Raw genomic sequence first — 22,526 nt, 5'->3', positions numbered from 1 at the left:
ACGTATATGTAGGGTTGGAATAGGCTAGGCCGGCCTACAGGGGCCTACGGCCTGGCCTGTTTAAGCCTGGCCTGGCCTGGCCTATTTATTAAAAAGGCCAGGCTAAGGCTTTTTAAAAAGCCTATTTAATAAAACAGGCCAGGCTTAGGCTTTGAAAAAAGCCTGTTAAGCCTGATAGGCCGGACTATTTATACCATAAGTTAAGCCTAATAGGCCTAATTATTATAATATAATATATATCAACAAAAAATCATTCCCAATTCCCATTGGCCGCTAAAAAATATCAATCCCAATATAAATAGAAATAATTTTTTATTGAGAGTCACATAAGTCAGACTCATATCAAACAAACGAAACGACAAACCCTATTCCTTTGGCTTCTCTTGAGCACCGTCGCGGCCGCCGTATCACCTGTTGAATCGCTGCTGCTTGCTGCTACCTTATCGATCAGGTTTGAATCCTATTCCTTTGGCTTCTCTTATATTTCTATTTTCCATTTCCCTTTCTATCTATTTTTAGATTAATTTCAGATTCTCATATAGTTTTTCATTAATCTGTAACACTGAAACAAACGTTGATTTTCTCATATTGATTTTCTGAGAACACTGAAACAAACGTTGATGAATGAATGAACTTGAAAACTGAATAAGAAATGAAGGTTTCGATTTATATTGCATCAGGGTATAGAGTCCTCTTTCTCTCTGTTCATGGGTCGATGAACGACTCTCTCTCTCTCTTTCTATTCATGGGTCGATGATTCATGGGTCTTGTTTTAGTGATTTTAATCCCTTGTATTGAATCATTTTCATTAGACTGATATACAAGGCAATAAGCAGAAACTAATAAAATTGATTAATAGTTTTCTACTTAATATAACACATTTTCATTAATGTTTTTACCATGTACAGCAAATGTCTTCTCAAGCAAATGAAGAACCAACTCAAGCAGGAGCAGACACAACTCAAGCAGAAGCAAATGCAACCCAAGAAGAAGAAACTCAAGCTGAACCAATTGTTGGGAGAAAGAGGAAAAAAACAAGTGTAATTTGGAAAGATTTCGATGAAAAGGAAATTACTAAAGGTGTGTTTAGAGCTGTTTGTAAACACTGCAAAGCACAATATACTACTGGGACGGTAGGATCCAGCACAAGTCAAATGAAACGACATCTTTTAAGTTGCACAGCCAAGAAATTGCAAGATGCTACTGAAAAGAGACAAGCTGCTATTCCATTTAAGCGTGTGAGTTCAGGTAACCCCTTTCTTACTTCTGGTGTTGGATACTCTAATGAAAGGATGAGGGAAATAATTGCAACTGCTGTAATGGTTCATGAATATCCTTTTAATGTTGTTGAGGATGATGTTTGGATGTGGGCATTTGAATTTGCAAATCCTGAGTTTCGCAAGGTTACTCATAAAACAACAAGAAGTGATTGTTTGAAACTATTCGAGAATGAGAAAAAAATCTTAAAGAAACAGTTGGAAAGTGTGAGCAAGATTAGTTTAACAACAGATATGTGGAAATCTAGCCATCAAGTAGTTGAATATATGGTTATCACAGGACATTTCATTGATGCGGGATGGAATCTTCAGAAAAGAGTTTTGAGTTTTGTGAAAGTGCCTGCACCAAGACGTGGTATTGACGTGGCTGATGCTATTCATAAATGTTTGAAAACTTGGGGGATTGAAAGTAAAATATTTACAGTATCTGTTGATAATGCTGCTTACAATGATTTGTGCTTGAAATATCTTAGGGATAATATATCGCTGAGTAGAAAGTTAATCCTTAATGGTGATTTGTTTCATGTTAGGTGCTGTGCGCATATTTTGAATTTGTTAGTGCAGGACGGCCTTAGTAAAATTAAGGATATCATTTTTAATATTCGAGAGAGTGTCAAATATGTTAACCACAATGATGCAAGGCTAAAGAACTTTTGTGATCTGGTTGAGCAAAAAGGTTTGAAAGAAAGGAAACTCGTCATCGATTGTCCTACAAGATGGAATTCAATCTTCAATATGTTGTCAACCGCTTTGAAATTTAAAATTGTATTTTCAGTCTACAAAGAAAAAGAGCCTCACTATGATCATGCCCCTTCATCTGAAGAATGGGACAAAGTTGAGAAAGTGTGTAAACTGCTCGAAGTGTTTAATTCTGCTACTCATGTGATCTCAGGTAGTTTCTCAACTATTTAATTTTTGTACTTTATTACTCTTAGAAATGTTTAATGTAACTAGTGTTTAATATAACTATTTTTGTACTTTATTACTCTTAGAAATGTTTAATATAACTATTTTGAATGTAGGTAGTGAGTATCCGACTGCAAATTTGTATTTGCCTGAGGTCTGGAGGGTGAAGCATGTACTTGATATGGCAGATGAAGATGAAGATCTCTTTATGAGAGAAATGGCAAAACCAATGAAAAAGAAGTTTGACAAATACTGGGGGGACTGTAATTTGTTGATGGCTATAGCTAGTGTTTTGGATCCTAGGTGCAAATTTCACAGTGTTTATATATGTTTTCCCAAGATATATAAATCCAAGGAAGTTTCTGATGAGAATATAGAGAAGGTTAGGCGTTCCTTGGAATTATTATATGATGAGTATGTGGCCTTATCTTTGGAAGAGTCTTATTTGATGCCTGATGTTAATTTGGATTGTGATAATCCATCTTCCTCTCAAACAAATGTTAAAAATGCCACTGGAATTGATGAAATGTTACAAACCATTCGGGAGCAAGAAGCCATTTCTCCCACGAAGTCAGAATTGCAAGATTATCTTGATCAAGGTGTTCATGTTGTTCCTAACTCTGAATCCTTTAGTGCTTTGGACTGGTGGAGGAACAACAGCATGAAATATACGATCTTGTCTAAGATGGCTGCTGATATACTAGCTATTCCAATCTCAACTGTTGCATCCGAGTCCACATTCAGTGCTGGAGGTAGAGTTATCGATGAATTTTGCTCTAGATTAAATGAAGAATCTGTTGAAGCTCTCATTTGTGGTGGTGATTGGTTCCGTCATAAGTATGGTGTGAAGAACAAATCAAAGGTTATTCTTTGTCATGATATTTTACTAATATTTATTCATATATTCATATGGTATTGTTTAGTCCAATAACTAAAGTATTTTTTTCTTTTGGTTCCCAAGGTTGATAAAGATGAGATACAAATCAACTTGAAGATTTGATATCAACTTGCTGACTTGTGTGATATATTGAATTATGCTGACTTTTGCTACACCTTAAAGATTTGATATCATTTTGGTGGTCTATGTACATGGAGCTGACTATGAGTGATATGTTGACATGCTGACTTTTGCTACACTTTTGAGTTTTGACTAAGACCATGTGACTATGAGTCTATGACTAATGAGTGTCACTCTATCACTCATTTCTTTTTTTGTTTTCTCATATCAAGCACTTTATGAAATCATATGACTTTCTATTTTTTTGGTGAATTGTACTCAAATGGTTGATAAATATTGATGAGTACTAACGAAAGATTATTATTATTAGCTCTAAATTCATTGTGATTTGTTGTTTTGTTGTTATAGGCTTTTAAACAGCCTTTTATGTTGTTAAAATTTGTTTTTAGTAAAATAGGTTTTTAAGTAGGCTTTAAGGCCTGTTTTGTCTATTTAGTTGGTAAAATGAACTCTTTGATGACCTTAATGTTAAATAGGCTTTAAAGTAGGCTTTCAGGCCAGGCCAGGCTTTTTAATAGGCCAGGCCAGGCCAGGAAAAACGGCCTATGATAGGCCATAGGCCAGGCCTAGGCTTGTATAATTTTTCGTAGGCCAGGCTCAGGCCTTTCAAAGCCTGGCCTGGCCTGGCCTATTCCCAACCCTACGTATATGACAATAAGTATATTGAGGGACTACTATGATAATATTAACAAAACATTTTAACTTAAAAGACTATTTTGACTAACATAGTATACAAATCAAAGACTATTTTAAAATTTCGATACATTAAAAAGAATATTATTGTTGCTGGTTACCGAACCAAGATGACTAATCTCCATTTTTACAATTCAATATTATCAGAATGATATAAACCGATCATTCTGTCAAAAAAAAATAAAAATACTCCATCATAATTTTATGCACAATTATCATTTCTGTATTTATATTTATGTTTGCCTCCATCATTCAAACAAGCAAATAGCCATAACAAAAAGCTCTGATCCCAACACTCTAATGGACAATGAACGCAAACACATTAACAAAGTAATATGAAGCGGAAATAAAATTCCACCAACTTGCAATAACTTGTGAATAGCAACAAAATATATGACACCAACCTAACAAATAAAATGTAAAAAAAGGGACACTGATATTTTAACATAGAATATCCTTCTCAAGGGTAAAAACCACATGTTGTCTAGACCAAAGAAATAAGAGTTTCAATGTGATGCAAAAATAGTGTCGACAGCAAGTCAAATCAACAAAGCACACTAGCATACAAATAAGAACAAGAAGCGGAAAAAATACCACAAATTGTCGAACAGTAAAAAGGAAGAAACAAGTGATGCAAAGCAACTCCAAAAATTTGCACAATCCAATGGTGAAAGAAAAAAAACGGGAATTGTTTTCATTCTTCTTTTCCCTCTTTGATGGTTGTTCTCCTCACCAAAATACTCTCTCCTTGCAACTTTGATACGACCCCTCCCCACTTATATAAGTGAGACATAATAGACTAACATAGAAAGCAAGCCTAATACCCAACACAACTCTATATCCATTTCACTACCCAATTCTTTGCTAACCTTTTATGTAATTTTCCTCGTGAAAAATAAATAATAAAAATAGATGATACAATCTTTTTTGATAGCAAGAATAGATGAGACAATTGTTATTCAAGTTTTATTCAAGATACCTCTCAAAAAAGTTTTATTCAAGATAATAGTAGCGATTCTTCGCACATGTATTCATACTCATTACAAACACTGCACATAAGCTATCTTGTGCATTATTTCCTTGCAGAGTTCTACAAAATTCAAGTAAAAGAACTTATTCTATTGACATTTAAATCAAACATCTTAATTTTTTTTTTTTTTATTAAATAGTTGCAACACTAGTACTTCTCATAAATCAAACAACATCGGCGTTATGAGGTTCACTATCATTCTGGCTGCCGGTAAGAGGAGCCAATTCTTCTTTACCAGAACCTTCCACAGTTTCATAGGTATCATATTCATAACTACCAGCCCATAATACTGCATGAAGCAAAACTACAGGTACACTACAAGTCAAAGTCACTGCAAAATGAATACCTGCTTCGGTCAAAATCAGCTGAATTGCAGTTGCAATAAATAGTAAACTCAACACAATCCTTTTATCTATGATCCTATGAAGCACAACTGAATTAGGACATGCCCTTAATAGTAAACAATAAAGAGTTGTCACATAAGTCATGATAACCAACAGAATCAACGACACTTTTCGTTGCGGTATGAGGGTTATGAAGAGTATGATCCAAATAAAGAGTGTGTAGTATAACCCCAAATTCCCTAAGTTTCTTACGATGCGAGATGCTGCAACTTCTTGTGTCAAGGGAATGTTAATTGGGCAATAGAATTTGAGATCAGCATATAGTTTTTCATGTGGTGATTTTGGTTCATGTGTTTCAGTTCTTGGGGATGAAGGTCTTGAGGAGGTTGGTATTCTTTGTGTAGTTCCAAGATTTGCCATGACACTTTTGAAGTGAAAACTGAACAACAAATGCTTTGATGAAACAACAAATGTTTTACACAAGTTGTGTAGATTTAACTTGAATCTATTTAATACTTATAAACATATATATAATCAAGTGGAAAGAGGGGACAGAAAATTCTTCACTGACGCGGGTTGAAGACTTTCAAAATTACATACCAAGACCAAGTCAAATACATTATCTTAGAATAATTTGCACCTCAATTTCCGTTTAGCCCTTACAGTGATCTATTACATGAGACTAATTCATATGGAAGTTACATTTTTTTTAGTCATTGTAACGATTAATAAAATCATTATCGTTAACATATTAAGAGAATACTCTCTGCTCTCAAATATCTAAAAGGTACTTGGTTGACTGACCCATACAGTAACGGAAGACCCAGCAAGCATCAAAGAAATTCCATAAAGGAAAGTCCAATATCAATTAGGAATCTTCTTCTCTGTTTCAAATATTGCTTTCAGTCAATTTCTTTGCATCAGGTCACTATAACACCCACCTCTTTCAACAAAAAAAGTTCACTATAATGCCAAACTGTTGTATTTTAGAACATTATCCACAGCAAAATCAAGAGGATGGCATTAACTCGAACTTTTCAAATAATCTATACACCAAAGTCCAAACTGCATATGAATTTTCATGACAAATTATGGCTTAAAATCAATTATAAATTGAGAATGTCATTTTACATTTATCAGCTATTTGAACCACTAATTTTACCAAACAATATTTTCAATCAATTACTGAAATCTTATACATTGTTCCAAGGATTAGTTTCAGTCAATTTCTTAGCACAAGGTCGCTAAAATACCTCCTTTCTCTACAATTCAATGTTAAGAAAAGATATATAGAAGTACATAGGAGGCAAATCATATCATATTAAATTATTAAGTGCCACTATAACAAAAAAGAAACCAAAAAAAAAAAGACTAAAAAAAGTTGGTTCAACTAATGGATATCATAAATTTCAAAGTGAAATAAGGACAGATGAATTCCCATCCAACTTTATCAGGTTATTCAAAAGCAACTTTAATGTACATGTTCTCTTGATAATAATGTACAACACTTTCCCTCTTCATTTGGGGAAGGAGTTCAGGGAACAACTATGCATGTAATGTTACAAGCTTTGATGAGTAAGGACCACCGGCTCAATCAATCAATCAACAGTACAAATTAAATATATTCTTCGAGCAAGTGCGATAACTGTTATCACAATGAAGATTCTTTCCATGGTAATCTATCAAGGCCATCAACAATGGCCCTTCGAAACTCCCCGTTATGGAGAAGAAAGGACGAGACATGCCCACCCGTCACCCATCTCACCTCTGAACCTGGCCAAGCTTTCTGCAATTCGAGGACCGAGTGTTTTGGAATGTATCCGTCATCCTACACAACAATGCCGACAATAATTACGAGAAGGAATACAACGGAAAATGCAGTCATCTAACAGAACAAGATCGGCACAGATCTTAATAGAGATGGAAATGGATAAGCTATAAGAGAAAATGGATTTCAGATGTAAATTTATTCCAATTTTCATTGTACTAGTACACATTTATAAAGTGATGATGCGATATGGAACTTACAGTAGCAGCAACAAGGATTACAGCATCGGGATTTTTGGGAATCGGAAAGCGTGTGACATCTGTGAGCGACAACACGTTTCTCATCCGTTCTCTCACCTCCTCGAGAGTCATTGCAACTTTCTCGGCTGCAAGGTCATTTCTCAGTGCTTCCCAGGCAGTGCCGTGCTTTAAAATCCCCTCACAGAATGCCACTACGGCCGAGTGTGGTGAGAGAAAAGGGAATGTAGCAACAGGTGTGGGGTGAAGTGATCCAACCATTGCAGCATGTACTCCTCCTAGAGTTCATACAAATATTGTCAAAATTAGCACAACTAAAAGATCAAATTGTTTGATTTGCCATTCAAGGAAGAAACACTATGTTACAACATCTAAATGAGACTTGGTTCTAATAATAAATTAGCATAACTAAAAGTTAAATAGGACTGAACATAAAAATGGTGTTTGTTTTAGTATGGGTTCTAGACAAGTCTTACCCATACTAAGACCACAAACACCCATCTTGCCGAAACCTGCCTCAAAGTCCAACCAGTGTAACAGACTGCGTGCCTCTTCAATGGTTGCTCTTCCTAATAGAAGCAAGTCACTGACACACAAAAGTTTTGCACCACGCTGCAGCACAGGACGTCTTTGTCCATAGAATGGACTGCAATTGCATATTTCAGTAATACAGAACATATATTAAATGACCTTGTTTAAATAAAAAGGTTGGTTCATTTAGTTTCAAAGTAAAGATCGTTAAAATGTGACTCTAACCTCTCAAGAACCATGGTTGCGATGTTTTCCTTCACCAATGGACCACCAAGACGTAGTCTTCTTTCAAATGTATGGTCCCCGGTTCCTGCACAAGGAAAAACAAATACAAAATTTAAATAAAACAGGACAGTCCAAGAGACATAATCAAAGCTTAAAAGAAAATTAGTCTTGTAGGTTTTAGTGTAAAAAAGTATTCACTTATTCTCAGTAATGCAAACTTGCCAAGCTTTCCACATACTTTTTTTATTCTAAAATTGTGCTTTTATTTCATGCAAAGAATAAATCATATGGAAGAGAAATGTAAGTGTGTAAAAAAACAGAAAATAGTTCAATCACGGTTTTTGCAAGTTTCGTCATTACTATTATCTCAATTCCATTATTTAACTCTTTCGCAATGTGAAATTCCGGAGGGAAAAGAAAGACAGTTTTTTTTTTTTTCATGTGATGATCTCTGATCAAATCTGTCATACAATGTGCATTGAACAGGATCCACCAAGAAAATAAGTTCAATAACTTAAACATACTATTCCTTTGCATGGTAACAGACAATTCATACGAATAGCATTCAATGTATTGTGCTGATTCTGAACTTAAACAATGTCCTAGAGAGCTTACTGAAATAAGCTATGAGTTATCTTCATAAGCTATACTTGAAGAGCTTAGGGAAATAAGTTAGAAACAAGTTATGGACATGTCATAAATTGTTTTCATAAGCTCTTACAAACAGTATCACAAGTGCATACACAAGTAGATAAATTCGAATAAACCAATCCAAATAAGCCCTTAAACACAACATATAACCTCATTCTCCTTCCATCCTTTACCAAATGGTCAAAGTAAATTAACTCAGATAGAGATTAAACTATTCATACCCTGCAATTGCCCCCAAACTGTTTCCAACATATTGCTTGTATTTTCTGTATATATTTTGATTTTGATAGGGCATCCAGGCAAAAACACATTTCTTTCCAATCAATTTATCCTAATATTTGACAAACACATCACTTTTCCATTTTGTCTACCTAATCACAAACTGTATAGTACCAAATCAAAGTTTTTCATCTCCCATAACTCTTTGCAATCAGGAATTCAGGACTGCAATGTCTAGCCAAAAAATGCAATTTTAACAAATAAACAGCATATTATATTTTAATTACTCCAATAAAATGTCCAACCAATCCAGTAAAAAAACATATACGGATCTGAGAATGAAATAAACACATGATAACTAAAAAAATCAAAATTCATCAAAGTAAAACCAAACTTCCAATACCTGCAAGATGAACAACACAAGCCATATTCTGAGGAGGAACAGACTTGGGCATAAGAAAAGCAACCCTAGCAATGTGACTCTCAGGAGGCAATGCACCAAGAAGTTGATCCTCACAAGGGGTTCTAAAAACCCCTTCTCTCAAAGAAGCCGTTCTAGTTTCCCAAACAGTTTTCCAAACGGGTTGAATTTCAGTAGGAGGCAAAGCTTGTCTCCCCAAATCAGGGAACAATTGATTGATCATATTCTCAAGCATATCAAGTTTTGTACCACCCCATCCTCTTGAAAAAAATGGTGTACTCATCTTAGTTCTATGCATAAATGCTCCATAAACATGGTCTAATACATAATGAAGCATTCCCAGATTCACCGTCACCATAATTAAAAAAATTAAAACTTTGAATCAGCCAATGAAAAATATTGAAATTTTGATTAAACCCAATTGAGAAAAGATGAAAGGGTTATGAATGATAAGGTAAAAGTAGGGTATTAGAGATGAAAGACGAGAATGAAAAAAAAAAAACGTAGATGTTTACGAAAAAGATGAAAGAGAGGGACAGCGAATAAGGAGGGTGATTATGACGTTAAGGATTGGAATTGGATAGGATTGTGAATAGATCCAACGAGGATCGAGGAAAGAGAAAAACTGGTGTCAAAGGAAAATACGGTTATATATAGGCTGTGGGCGGAGAAAGATATGACACGGTGGATGCGAGACACCTTTCACCCACCACTTAGCTTGCACTTTAGGTTGTTTCGAGTTTCCGAATATTCTTTTTTATTTAGATTTATTGAGTTATATAGATTCTGAGCAAATTATAATTTAAATACAACATATTTTTTTTTAAAAAAAAGTAATGCTAGCAACACTCTCTTTTGAACATTCTCTTATTGGTTTAAATCATTGTGGGTCAACACTTTGAAAATTGAACTCACACAAAGTGGTGTGACATACATTGATTTTATCCAATGAAAGAGTGAGTGCTAGAGAGAGTGTTGAAAAGTGAGTGTTAGCTAGCACTAAAAAAAAAAAAATCAAATACAACATTTACTTTTATTTTTATTTTTGAAAAACCCGAACTAATTCACCATAATTGATAGTGAGCAGTGTTAAATATGAGACATTGAGAGGAGCAACATTAACTTATTCAATGAACTTGAAAAATAATAATTTAGTTATAATAATGTCTTGAGCAAGTCTCCATAACTTTAACTCAATTGATAAATGATATTGCATAATATATGCAGAAGATGGAGTTCGAACTTCGAAAATCCACTTATTCATCTTAAAGTGAATTTCTAATTTCTAATTAATAAGCTACTTCACACAAAATAAAAAATGAATGGAGGGAGTATGTATCAATAATTTTTTTTTTGTCTACATGTGTCAATATATTTTTTTTACAACATGTATCAATAATTTATTTAAGGCTTAAATATAATTTTATATTATTAGCAATATATATGATCTTATATTCCCATAAAAAGATTAATTCTTCCATAAAAAAATATATTAAGTTGCACATGAAGATGAACATCTATATATCATGAATAGACATTAAGATGCACATCTATCTCCCACATATTATGATCTTCATTGTTATTTGCGACCGTCTCCTCAGCATATTCTCCAACCTTGAGTAGGATTTGTCTTAATATGTTAGGAGAAACATGCAAGGGAAAAAGAGTCGTATAAGATGTTGGCATGATGGCATCCTTAACTAATATTGTAAATTCAGTCAATCATGGTGATCTTATTTATAATCAAATAATGAGTTTGAGCCATTCGTACGCAAGCGAAAATTAATTAATTTTTTTTTCAGGAACAAGGGGAAATTAACTTGGTTATAAATCCCTCAAAAAAAAACTTGGTTATAATGAGATTGGAATTTTAATATGTTAACTAAAAATTCATTTTTTTTATATAACGCACTTTGAGAAAAATATGAATATGAAGAAATCATGGTGAATTTAGTTAAGCGCCTAAAGAATTGCACCTAAGTTTTTTTTCTTATTTAAATGCGTTTCCAAGCTTCAGAGTATTACCTTCTTTTTTTTTATTTTTATTTTACAATGCTTCAGAGCATTAACTAGTAAAAAAAATTAAGTTTATGATTAATGTCCAAAACAAAAACTTGATTTTATAATTATTAATTAGCATGTCGTTCGTTAAAGAGAAAAACAAGCAACATTTTTTTTTTGGATTCAACTAAAAAAATGTAATGTTTTGAACTAAAAAGACACAAGTGAAAATTGATTTTTAATTAAAAAAACATTGTTATGTTTATTTGGCTTTTTTCCATGTTTATTTGAAACATAAAAGTGGGTGTAAATTAGCAAGGGAGAAACTACATTTTGTTCCGGTGGTATTATGAGACTTGTGAGAACGTAACTTCCAATAGGTTTCCTAGCAGCATTTTCAAATGTTTTAGGGGAGCAATATTGGGGTCTAAATAGCAAATTCTGTGGTTAAAATCCCAGTTAAAATTAAATCTCGGCAAAAACAAAACAAACAAAAAAACTTCACAATAATTTTGACGACTATAAATAAATCTAAAGCTAAATAAGAAATCCTAAATCGCTCCTTAAAAAAATAAGAAGAAAGAAATCCTAAATCGCAGTATTTTCATCCAAAAGCCGTCGTGACTCGCAGGTACTTATTGTTTCCTTCTGTGTAGATTTCAGCGTAAGTTCTGAGTAGGTAGGGTGTTAGTTTGTGCAGCACAATTTTCTTTTCTAGGTTATACTTTGAATGTCGTGAGTTTATAAGTTTTTTTTTTTTTTTTGCTTTATCTGTGTATCTGCTGTAGCATCATGATAAAATTTAATAATAAAATCAAATATAGTTCTGAACCAGTTATTTTATGGATTACCTTTTTGTTGCTTTTAGTAACTGTTTTCGTTATTGCATGCAGTAGCAATGAAGAGGTGTAAAAAGCAGCTTAAGAGTGAGTTGCCTGATTGTGTTATATCTTATATCTTTTCCAAGTTAGCTTTGAAGGATTTGGTGAAAACAAGTGCATTGTCCAAACGATGGATTCATGAATGGGGATCAAGGATGGACCTCAACTTTGATCTCCATACCATGTTTGACTATAACACAATTCAAGACTTACCAAAAAGCCTTCCACTTTTTCAAAGGTTTCACTTTCAATCTGAATTTGCCACCAGATTGGATCAATTTATGCTCCATTATAAAGGTGACATGATCAGTTCAATCCAAGTAAAATTTCCATTGGGCAATGAACACAGGGATGTCATTGATAGATTGATCTCCAAAGGAATTGTTAAGGGTGCCAAACGTATTGAACTTCTCTTCTCATCTGAAACAAATGATACTACAGATTCTATTTTACCATACAAATTTTCCCTTACTCTCTTATCTGACAATGATTCTCTCACGTATCTGCACCTACAAAACTGTCTCGTATTAGAACCTATGAACTTATCTGGTTTAAAAAACTTGAGAACTCTTGTGTTGCATCTAGTTGATGTGAAGCAGAAACTTCTTCAGAGTCTGTGTTCCAATTGCAGTCTTCTTGTAGACTTCACCCTTGATGATTGTCATTTCACTTCTAGCTTGATAATAAACATACCAACATTGCTTCGTTTGAATATTGTTAACTGTGGGGTTAACATTGAAAGGTATATAGATATTATTGCATCAAATCTCTCATCCTTTGAGTATTCTTGTAATGATGGTTTTAGAGTACACCCAATTAACATTAAGTCTCATATGTTATCGAAGTTTATCTACAGAGGTGCTCGATTTTCTAAACCTATTGGGTTTTTTGGATTGAAAAACGTAACAACAATTGTGTTGGATGGACTCACTGAAAATCTATCTGGGAACATCTTGCATCATTTGTTTTCTGATTGTTTCCAACTCGAGAACGCCACCTTTAAGAACTGCTGCCTCATAAGTTCAACAGACATTACCAGTCCAAAGTTGCGTCATTTAAGCATAATTGATTGTGGTTTTGGGAAATACTCTCCTTATGTGATAGCTATTGATGCACTGAATCTCTTATCCTTTGAGTATAGTGGTCAAAACACACATATAATTTATGTTACGGCTCCAAAGTTATTGAAGATTTTCTGGAATGCGGCTGTGAGAGAGAAAACACCACATCCCTTTGGTCCTATTGAAAGCTTACCACATATTGAGAATTTAGCTATGATCATCTACCCTTCACAGGTAAATTAGGTCAAATCCATGTTTGCTATTTCATGTTTATTGTTTGTATACAGGTTGCCAATCTCGGATAGTGGTTGATCCCAAAATTGAGATAATGGTACAGTGCATTTCAGCATCTGGTGATATTCCATTATTTATTTACTAGTGTTTTGTCCGTCCACTTTTCTAATTTACTGTATTAATGCGTCTAAGTCATAAAAATTGTTTTTTTTTTTTTGTGAGAACATTTATAGATGTGTATGACTTTTTTTTTGTGGTGGTCAGGTTTTGAATCCCGGATATGCATTGCCCAAACCAATTAAGCTCACGAGCGTTATTTTTTAATGGCATCAACAATTAAGAGCATCCACAATAGAGACTCTCATCTTTGAGGTCTTAAATGAGTCCCACATTGACACATCACTTTTTAATAATTTTTTAATAATAGTACCTAATAGGTACTCAACCACTCCAATGGAGACCCTCTAACAAAAGGTCTAATTGGGTCCCACCAATATTATTTATTTAATACACTATCTATTTTATATTAAATTGACCATGAAAATTATTATTTTAATAAAAAGGTGATGTGAGCTCATTTAAGAATGAAGTCTTAATTTAGACCTTGCATCTTTTAAGACCCTTAATTTTTTTCCACAATGGGAGTACCTATTAGGTACTAGGTCTTAAATATTTCTTCATTCAAAAAAAAAATTAAGTATTGTTTCTAAATTTAATTTCCCGGTAAGTTTGTTTTTTTTTTTTTTTTGACAAAATTAAGGGTAAGTTTGTTAAGAAGTTTAAAGAATAAATACACATTGAAATTTTAAAAACCAACTTTTACATAACGTATTTTCATTTTAAATCCTTAATAAGTATTCTTAGTATGATCCAAAGAAACAAAACAAAACAAAAAAAAACTCGGGACCGTTGTTGATGCAAATTGCTGCTCCCATTGTTCCTCCTCCATAGCAGCAACGCTATTTGCTTATATTGATAGTCACGATTTTTCTTTTAATTAATTTGATTACCAGTTGCTTTTAACTCACTTTAAATATTTTGTTGTAACACAGGTTGAGAAATTAAAGAAGGTATTATTTCAATTTCAAAATCTTACACAATTAGAGTTATATGTCGAAGGAGTGTATGATCTTGATATGGACTACTTTTGGATTTTAGATATTATAACGGCTTCTCAACATCTCCAAAAAATTTCTCTAACAGTGAGTTATTCAACTCTTTATTGTTTTGGTTGTCCATTTTTTTTTAAATGTTAGTATTTAGCTTTTTTATGAATAACATTTATCTAAATAATTATGTGCAAATCAACCTTATGAATTTAAACTTGAATGAAACTAGAAGTTTATTTTCCTTATTTAAAATGTGTTTGTCAAAAAAATTATACATTAAAAACTTATTTTTAACTCACTTAAGTTGTTCTGATGGTGTTGGTTTGAAACTTTGGAGTATACTTCTCTCAAGATCCTAAGTTTGATTCTCTTCGATATCAATGTTGGTGGGCTAATTTTATATTAAAAAAAAGAAATAGACAATTTTGCACATAGTTCACATTTAGATGATTTATAATGATTTTGATTGATAATTTAATATGCTTAATAAATTTTTGTTGTTATATTTCTTTTAGTTTCTTACATTAATTTTCGGAACTAAATCATTAAAAGTTCACATTTAGATGATTTATAATGATTTTGATTGATAATTTAATATGCTTAATAAATTTTTGTTGTTATATTTCTTTTAGTTTCTTACATTAATTTTCGGAACTAAATCATTAAATTTTGGGTAATGTTAACCGGTGTCCCCGAGGCACTGGTTAAGGGTGTAAATATAGTAATATGACCTTGAAACTTGTGCAGTCAACTCATTCAATGTTTAAAAAGTATTATTTTTAATTTAAAACTTTCTTTTTCTGGTTTCCTTAACCAGTACCCCGGGGGCACCAGTTAATATAACCCTTAAATTTTTATGTTAACATAACCTCCTATTTTGAAATGAGGGTCAGTTTACATGCCTTATGGAATTTTTAAATTTTCAGATATGTAATATTATGATTTTTTTTTCCAATTTTCAGATTAGAAGACACCTGGAAAATTCACGTATGGTAAAATTTAAGAGGGAAAAAAGAGAATATGCAGAGTTTTCTCATAATGATTTGAAATATGTGGAGTTTTGTGGTTGTGTTTTCTCCGAAGATGTTATTGAATTAGCAAGTCAGCTATTGAGGAATGCAAATTCGCTTAACAAAATGACTTTCAGTTCTCTTCACAAATTCTATATAGGTGCTGGTAGATGGACTACTGGCTCTGATGGTTGTCAGCTTGGACAAAATGTTATTTATGAGATGCTTAAAGATGAAGTAAATGAACAATGTCAGCTTATAATTTTGTAGTGTTATTTAATCTATAATGAATTTTTACTATTAGTCATAAATCAACATTGTATAATTTACTCTTGGTTGATGGGAATAGGAAACATAATTTGATTTGAGTAGAAAATTGAAATTAAAACTCTACATAAAGACTTAATTTTTTTACTTTATTAGTTGTGTTGGGAATTGCAAATTTGCGGAAGATTAATTTGGGTGAGACCCAAATTACATGATAGGTAATATATTTGTACAACTTTTTGACAACTTTCTATTTCATACTCACATTTTTTTTCTTATTCTCTTTCTTCCTTTTTCACTTTCTATTATTTTTGACCAATTAAATTAGAGAAAACCAAAGTTATTATAAAAGTTGTACCAAAGAGTTGTACATATATCACTACTCATTTCAATAATCACCACCGTCTAACAGTGGCCTAGCATGTACCAACCTATGCCACAAGGCATTCATGTTGAAAATATGAACGAAAAGAAACAAGAAAATAAAGAAATAATGAGGGAAAATAACGTTGGTAACAAAAAATTGACCTCACAACTCACCAAGTGTTTACACTCGATAAAGTTCACTCGTGTATAACTCAACAAGGCTTGTATAATGTAATCTCTCTTGCCCAATCAAGATTGTGGTAAATCAGTGTGGAAGAGCAACGATTAGAAAATATCATTCAAGAGGCCAAAAAATACGCTCAAGATACTTTAGGACAAAACCAGTGGAAATTTTAAAGACAAGCAAGAAAAGAAAAAAACAAGGAAAAGCACACTCAAATAGGAATGCCAAACAAGACAGAGGTTTTAAAAAAGACACAAAAGACCAAAATTTTGAAGAACAAACACCAATTTGATGTTATAACCAATGAATCTCTATAGTAAAAGTGTACGAAAATAGCAATAAACTAGATTTGAATGGTGAAGGAAAATAAAAATTCTGGATTTTTTCTTTTTCTGTAGTTTTTTTTGCAGTAATTTCTTTTACTTATTTTTTTACTATTTGCAATTTTTATTTTTATAATTTGATTCCTCTAATTTTTCTGCATTACGCACAAATTTTCAATTCAAAAATCATAACAATAATTTCAACACACACAAGCAACAAAATTTTAAGATCAAGGATGAGAGATCATGAAACGTTTTCAGAACTTTGGAGTTTTCATAACTCTAAATTTCAGGTCCAAAAAGAGAAAATCGTGGGTGAATTCACAAAATCTAAGGTAACTCGCGAATTCGCGTAATCTAAGGTAACAAGAGTGAGATCTAATTACAAAAAAACAGAATTTATGAATGAAGCAATACGAGTAAGATCTTTCTGAAACAGTTTAACACTTGAACAAGTGAGCGCAAAAGATAGAATGTTCCTTGCACTTCAGTTCCTATGCAGTGTAGATAACTGTTTGCTGCACTGCAATCATCAATCACAACATTATAATTAGTAAGTATCTTAACATTATAATTAGTAAGTATCTTATAAATGAAATTGAATACTTGAATAGAGACTTCAAAATGTGCTGGAACCTCTAAACTTTAACTCAATGCATACTTAAAAATATCAAACAAATCTCCACAGGCATAATGCAGAGGTTGTAAATTGTGGAAAATATTGTATGTGAAGAGGTGGTACAAGGTACCACATGATGTATCAAAACGTGGTCCAGTTATATGCAATTTGCATGGACGAGTATTATGGTGATGAGTGATTGTTTTCAAAATGGTTAGAAGGCAATTTGTTGATGGTCTTGCGGTAAAGCATGACCTTTAGGGAAAAAATTTAGGCAATGGAACGATATGTATAATTCTAGGTTCTTGGACAAATATTTTGAATGGAACAATGTTCAATCAAATTTTGCATAATTAAAAAACAAACTAACAAATACCGATGTATAATTCTAGGTTCTTGGACAAATCTTTTGAATGGAACAATGTTCAATCAAATTTTGCATAATTCAAAAACAACCAACAAATACCAACACATATAACCAAGTGATTTATCAGGTGATTAATGACCTATACAAAAATACAAATTATTCGATGAGCTATACTAAAATACGAATCGTTCGAGAACTAGAGTTCAATTTTTGAGTGGAAAATTCCTTGGACATGCTATAGTTATCTTGCAGCCGCACTCTGAAATACTAGGAAACATTTTCCACTAGGAAAAGGAGGGTTAACAGCAAAACAAAAAATCCAATATGTCTAGGAAAATGTAAACCAAACAGTGTTACAACACAAAGGATGGCAACCTAGGATACAGCTCTGTTATAAGACGGAGAGACGATGCTAGAATAGAGAAAATCAATCTACCAGACTGAAAACATTGGTTTAGAAATTGTCAGAAATTCAAATTGCTCGCATTTCATTAAAAAAAAAAAACAAGTAATTATGCATGTGTTTCTGCATATAACATGTCATGCATTAGAGACCAAAGGTCTGCCTTGGTCCTTTTCCTGTGAATGAGATGGGAACTTCTAATTAAAGAGGTTGTCATACAGAGTTACAAGAAGTTAGAAATGATATCAGGAGTATGGGAGGTTATATGCCAAGAATGAGAGATGGCTCATATATAGTAAGAGAGATGGCCTAGTAGGGGATTGGGCTGAGATACTAAGAGAGTGAGCCAAGATATGGACAAGTTTATGGAGGTTGTCATACAGTCCAGAACGCAAACTACTTTGACGTTAAAATAACAAAACTGAACTTACTAAACCACATAGATAAAGATAAAAAAGAGGTTATTCACGTACTTTATCTATCATTTAGTAACCAATAAATTGACACATCTAGCTAGTAGCAAACAATGAAAGCAGCAAGATATAAGATGATGAGGTAACAGACAACAACCAACACTTTTACTATTTAGCAAAAAGAGTAGTTTCAATATGGATAAAGAAACTTCTTCAAGTAAACAACAAGGATAACAGAGACGGCTATGTTCAAACAATTGCACAGCCACAGAAATTAAAACAATCCAACAACCTAACACTTGGATGATATCAATGAAACATGAATGTCACGTCAAAGAAAATAAACCAAACAGTGTTACAACACAAAGGATGGCAACCTAGGATACAGCTCTGTTATAAGACGGAGAGACGATGCTAGAATAGAGAAAATCAATCTACCAGACTGAAAACATTGGTTTAGAAATTGTCAGAAATTCAAATTGCTCGCATTTCATTAAAAAAAAAAACAAGTAATTATGCATGTGTTTCTGCATATAACATGTCATGCATTAGAGACCAAAGGTCTGCCTTGGTCCTTTTCCTGTGGATGATATCAATGAAACATGAATGTCACGTCAAAGAAAAACATATTTTGAATAGATTAATAATTGGTATGCATAACATATTTGGAATTGATTAATAATTGGTATGCATCTGTCTAATTAATTACAAAATCAATTTCTCAATGAAATCAAAACTTGCCTATTTAGTAGAGTGTCCACCGGTTCAAAGAGTCCAGACGATCCATCACAGTGTTAAGCTGATCAGAGATAGAATCTACTTCTTGTTTAGCTGCTGGAATCAGGTATTGTTCATGCATGTGAATGGCTATATGAAGCCCTGCAATAACACAATAAGTTAATAGATTCAGTTTAAAATGAAAGATATAAAACCAAAAAGTTCACGACATAAAATAAGGTGCATACTTTCTGCCTTTTTCGAAAACTTTGGAGTACAATGCAACAGTTGATATGCCATGTTCACAAAATCTTTGTACTTATTAAGCAACCTCTCCTTTCTGACTTGTTGGTTCCAGAGCATCACCCTTTCAACATTATCATTGTCTTCATCTCCTTGAACATGAATCAAACCATCCCTCACCATAGGTTCCTCTCCAGGAAAATTCTCCTTGCATCTTTTTTTTGATAACTTCCGAAGAGCACTCTTAGAGAGAGTGGCTAGTGGAAAACGAATTTTCCTCCACAAGAATGCTTGTTTGGATATCTGCTGGTAGCATTTCTCTGTCATATTAGATTATATAATACAATGAATACTTTAACATAAATTGTCCGAAATTATTACCCTTCTGGTACTTCCGGTTCTCTTCCTGTTGGCTAAAAAGGACTCTCTCTCGCTGAGGTAGAAGTAGAGCATTCGATCACGTTTGTCAATGGGCTGAAAATCGCAAAGAACCTAGTTTAGTTAAGGAAATACGAAAAATAATACTCCCTCCGTTTCAAAATGAGTGTCGTTTTAGGTGTTTACACACATATTAAGAAATGCAATGATTAAGAGAAAGAGAATGGTTATTTTACCAAATTATCCTTATTAACTATTAGTTAGTTTTAAAAGTAATACTTTGGAAGTAGTGTGCAGAGTATTAATTAGAGGGTACAATTGGAAAGAAAAAGTTATTATTGCATTGGAAACTTAAAGCGACACTCATTTTGAAACAAATTTTTTTGGCTAAAGCGACACTCATTTTGAAACGGAGGGAGTAGTAATAATTTAACACATTGATATCAAAATTTAACACATATTGATATCAAATCACCATTAACACAAGTTGGAAAAGTTTGTAAATTATAAGAACCTTAACCATAAGGTAAATTCATATTGCAAAAGAATCCCAAACTCAGGGAAATAGAACATTAATGGCAAATTTTACCAAGAATCTAAACAAACCCTAACCACCACAGATGAAACCTATTAACTTAGAGAAATAGAATAGAAATTTTAATAGCATAATTTACAAAGAATCTAACAATCTAACCACAAGAAACCCTAATTTCAAAGATAATCAAATGAATTATCAAGAATAATATCAGGAGTAGTAAACATAACCATATTTATCAAAAAAATCTAATCAAAATTCGTAAGTTTAGATTGAACAAAAACCTAATTCAAAGTTCATAACAATGTGAGTAAAAACTATATAAAATTGAGAATTCAATGCATACATGCACACTAGTTATCTTCCGAAAATTGCGTTTGAACTCTTGAGTACTCATCACAGAAATATCGATCACTTTCTTCCCAGCATCCACGATCTCCATTTCACCTGCATTCATCGCTGCAGCCATATCCACGATTGCTCAGCGTTCGTATTCACCAAGCAAAACTCTTCTGTTAGTTAGAAAGACGTGAAATGAAGGGATTCCCGCCAAATATTGTTGGCCAAGATCGTTCATATAAGTGACGGTTGGGATATTGGGCTGGCAGAAGTGGGCCCAGCCCAAAAAGCCCAAAAATCCACACACACAAAAATCGACAAACAAATCTAAATCCGACATCCGAACCTACGTTTATTTGTTTAGTGAAATAAAATCGATGGGGAAGGAAAAGGATAGAGAAATAAAAAGGGAATAATATCGAAACAAATAATATCTGGGTGAAAGCATAGTGAAAGAAGAATTCAATTGATGGGGAAGGAAAACTAAGGAGGAGGAAAGTAAACAAGACGAAAGAGGAGGAGAAAGGAAGAGGTGAACCGATACACATGTTGAAAACAAAGACGGCAATTGAGAAGACAGCTGATGTGAAAGTCAAATGAAATGGGTTATTTAAAGAGTATTACTAGGGTTAAGATTGGGTGAACCCACCAACAAATGAAATGGGTTAAGATTGGGTGAACTCACCAACAAATGGCCCATATTCATTTTTGGCCCAAATTAAGGAGTTTTTTTTTTATTTTTTTATCTAAAGAAACTAATAATTTTTTTTAAATATAAAAAAACTTCGATCTATTTGTCCATGTGAGCTTAGCTCAGTTGCTAAGGACAATGCATAAAATTAAAATATGCAAGGTTCGGATTTCGAACCCCGAACACCACCAAAAAAAAAGTTCCAATCCATTCAATTTACTAAATGATAGTTCTCGTAAGTTTAGCTCAGTTGTATGGGGTTCATGATAGTCCTCGTAAGCTTAGCTCAGTTGTCTGGGGATCAAACTCTGACCATAATTCATTTAGACAGAAAAAAATGATGAAAGGTCAAATCCTTATTTATTAATTTTATTAGGTCTGTAACAACTTAACCTAATAATTTTCCTCTAAAATGCTGCATTAGGTTAGCAACAATTTAACCTAACAAATTCCCTCTAAAATGCAGCAATCCCTAATATTTATATTTCTCTTCACCGTGAGTTTCTCATTCCTATTATGTTGTGTCATCGTTTGTATATATCTATTGTTTCTGTAGACTTTGTATTTAAAGTATATCTACTATTAGAAATAACTCTACAAGTATATCTAGTTTAAATATACTTGTAGACTAAGTATATATCTACATGTGAGCTTAGCTCAGTTGCTAAGTATATCAGTAGACTTTGTATTTTGGCCCAAATTCTTCACCTCTTTTAATTTTGGGTCATGTTAACTTGTGTCATAAGGGCACATGTTAAGGAAACTAAAAAAAACAACTTTGCATTGGAAAACATGATATTTTAACTTTTTAGAAGTTGACTACACGGCTTTTGATGCATATATTTCTATAATGAGTTCCTTAACATGTACCCTTGAGGGCACAAGTTAACATTTGCCTTTAATTTTTTCTTAAAAAGTCACTTTGACACTAGTTTGTGAGACCGGTGATACTTAATACACTCTTCGGTCACTATTATAAGCAAAAATCTACATTCTAGGTTCATTCAATTAATGATGTACAAGGTCTTTATTATAGGCCAAATAC

At 33.0% G+C, this 22,526-nt stretch overlaps 5 protein-coding genes across 7 annotated transcripts; 2 read left to right on the top strand and 3 right to left on the bottom strand.

The window, feature by feature from the left end:
• Window positions 1-221: 221 nt before the first annotated feature.
• On the top strand, window positions 222-3,518 carry LOC146909888 (zinc finger BED domain-containing protein RICESLEEPER 2-like). 2 transcript variants are annotated; one of them, XM_085727606.1, is made up of 4 exons: window positions 223-451; window positions 909-2,169; window positions 2,300-3,045; window positions 3,145-3,518. In XM_085727606.1, exons 2-4 carry the CDS (start codon window positions 912-914, stop codon window positions 3,181-3,183), a joined length of 2,043 nt encoding a protein of 680 aa, XP_085583732.1. In that variant the 5' UTR covers window positions 223-451; window positions 909-911; the 3' UTR covers window positions 3,184-3,518. The 2 variants fall into 2 exon arrangements, with proteins under 2 accessions (XP_085583731.1, XP_085583732.1); XM_085727605.1 differs by having other exon boundaries at window positions 222-451; window positions 2,300-3,518.
• A 1,323-nt stretch (window positions 3,519-4,841) lies between these two features.
• On the bottom strand, window positions 4,842-5,786 carry LOC146909887 (uncharacterized). The gene has a single exon (XM_085723423.1). The coding sequence runs from the start codon at window positions 5,686-5,688 to the stop codon at window positions 5,089-5,091; it is 600 nt and encodes a 199-aa protein (XP_085579549.1). The 5' UTR covers window positions 5,689-5,786; the 3' UTR covers window positions 4,842-5,088.
• An 863-nt stretch (window positions 5,787-6,649) lies between these two features.
• LOC146909886 (alpha/beta hydrolase family protein) lies at window positions 6,650-9,967 on the bottom strand. The gene is made up of 5 exons (XM_085723422.1): window positions 9,323-9,967; window positions 8,050-8,134; window positions 7,770-7,939; window positions 7,297-7,571; window positions 6,650-7,096 (listed from the first exon to the last, which is right to left on the bottom strand). The coding sequence occupies exons 1-5, from the start codon at window positions 9,696-9,698 to the stop codon at window positions 6,920-6,922; spliced, it is 1,083 nt and encodes a 360-aa protein (XP_085579548.1). The 5' UTR covers window positions 9,699-9,967; the 3' UTR covers window positions 6,650-6,919.
• A 2,248-nt stretch (window positions 9,968-12,215) lies between these two features.
• On the top strand, window positions 12,216-15,982 carry LOC146909885 (uncharacterized). The gene is made up of 3 exons (XM_085724257.1): window positions 12,216-13,517; window positions 14,570-14,719; window positions 15,589-15,982. The coding sequence occupies exons 1-3, from the start codon at window positions 12,240-12,242 to the stop codon at window positions 15,904-15,906; spliced, it is 1,746 nt and encodes a 581-aa protein (XP_085580383.1). The 5' UTR covers window positions 12,216-12,239; the 3' UTR covers window positions 15,907-15,982.
• A 1,048-nt stretch (window positions 15,983-17,030) lies between these two features.
• On the bottom strand, window positions 17,031-21,383 carry LOC146909884 (uncharacterized). Of its 2 annotated transcripts, none has more exons than XM_085726960.1 (5): window positions 20,798-21,383; window positions 19,920-20,012; window positions 19,544-19,841; window positions 19,320-19,457; window positions 17,031-17,299 (listed from the first exon to the last, which is right to left on the bottom strand). In XM_085726960.1, the coding sequence occupies exons 1-4, from the start codon at window positions 20,918-20,920 to the stop codon at window positions 19,324-19,326; spliced, it is 648 nt and encodes a 215-aa protein (XP_085583086.1). In that variant the 5' UTR covers window positions 20,921-21,383; the 3' UTR covers window positions 17,031-17,299; window positions 19,320-19,323. The 2 variants fall into 2 exon arrangements, with proteins under 2 accessions (XP_085583086.1, XP_085583085.1); XM_085726959.1 differs by having other exon boundaries at window positions 19,544-19,844; window positions 20,798-21,375.
• Window positions 21,384-22,526: the final 1,143 nt, after the last annotated feature.

This window comes from Medicago sativa, chromosome 7 (assembly GCF_051527215.1).
Source record: "Medicago sativa cultivar Bolivia chromosome 7, Bolivia_mono, whole genome shotgun sequence".
Lineage (NCBI taxonomy): Eukaryota > Viridiplantae > Streptophyta > Magnoliopsida > Fabales > Fabaceae > Medicago > Medicago sativa.
The sequence above is the reverse complement of the archived record's forward strand: the minus strand, read 5'-3'. Positions and strand labels throughout refer to the sequence as shown.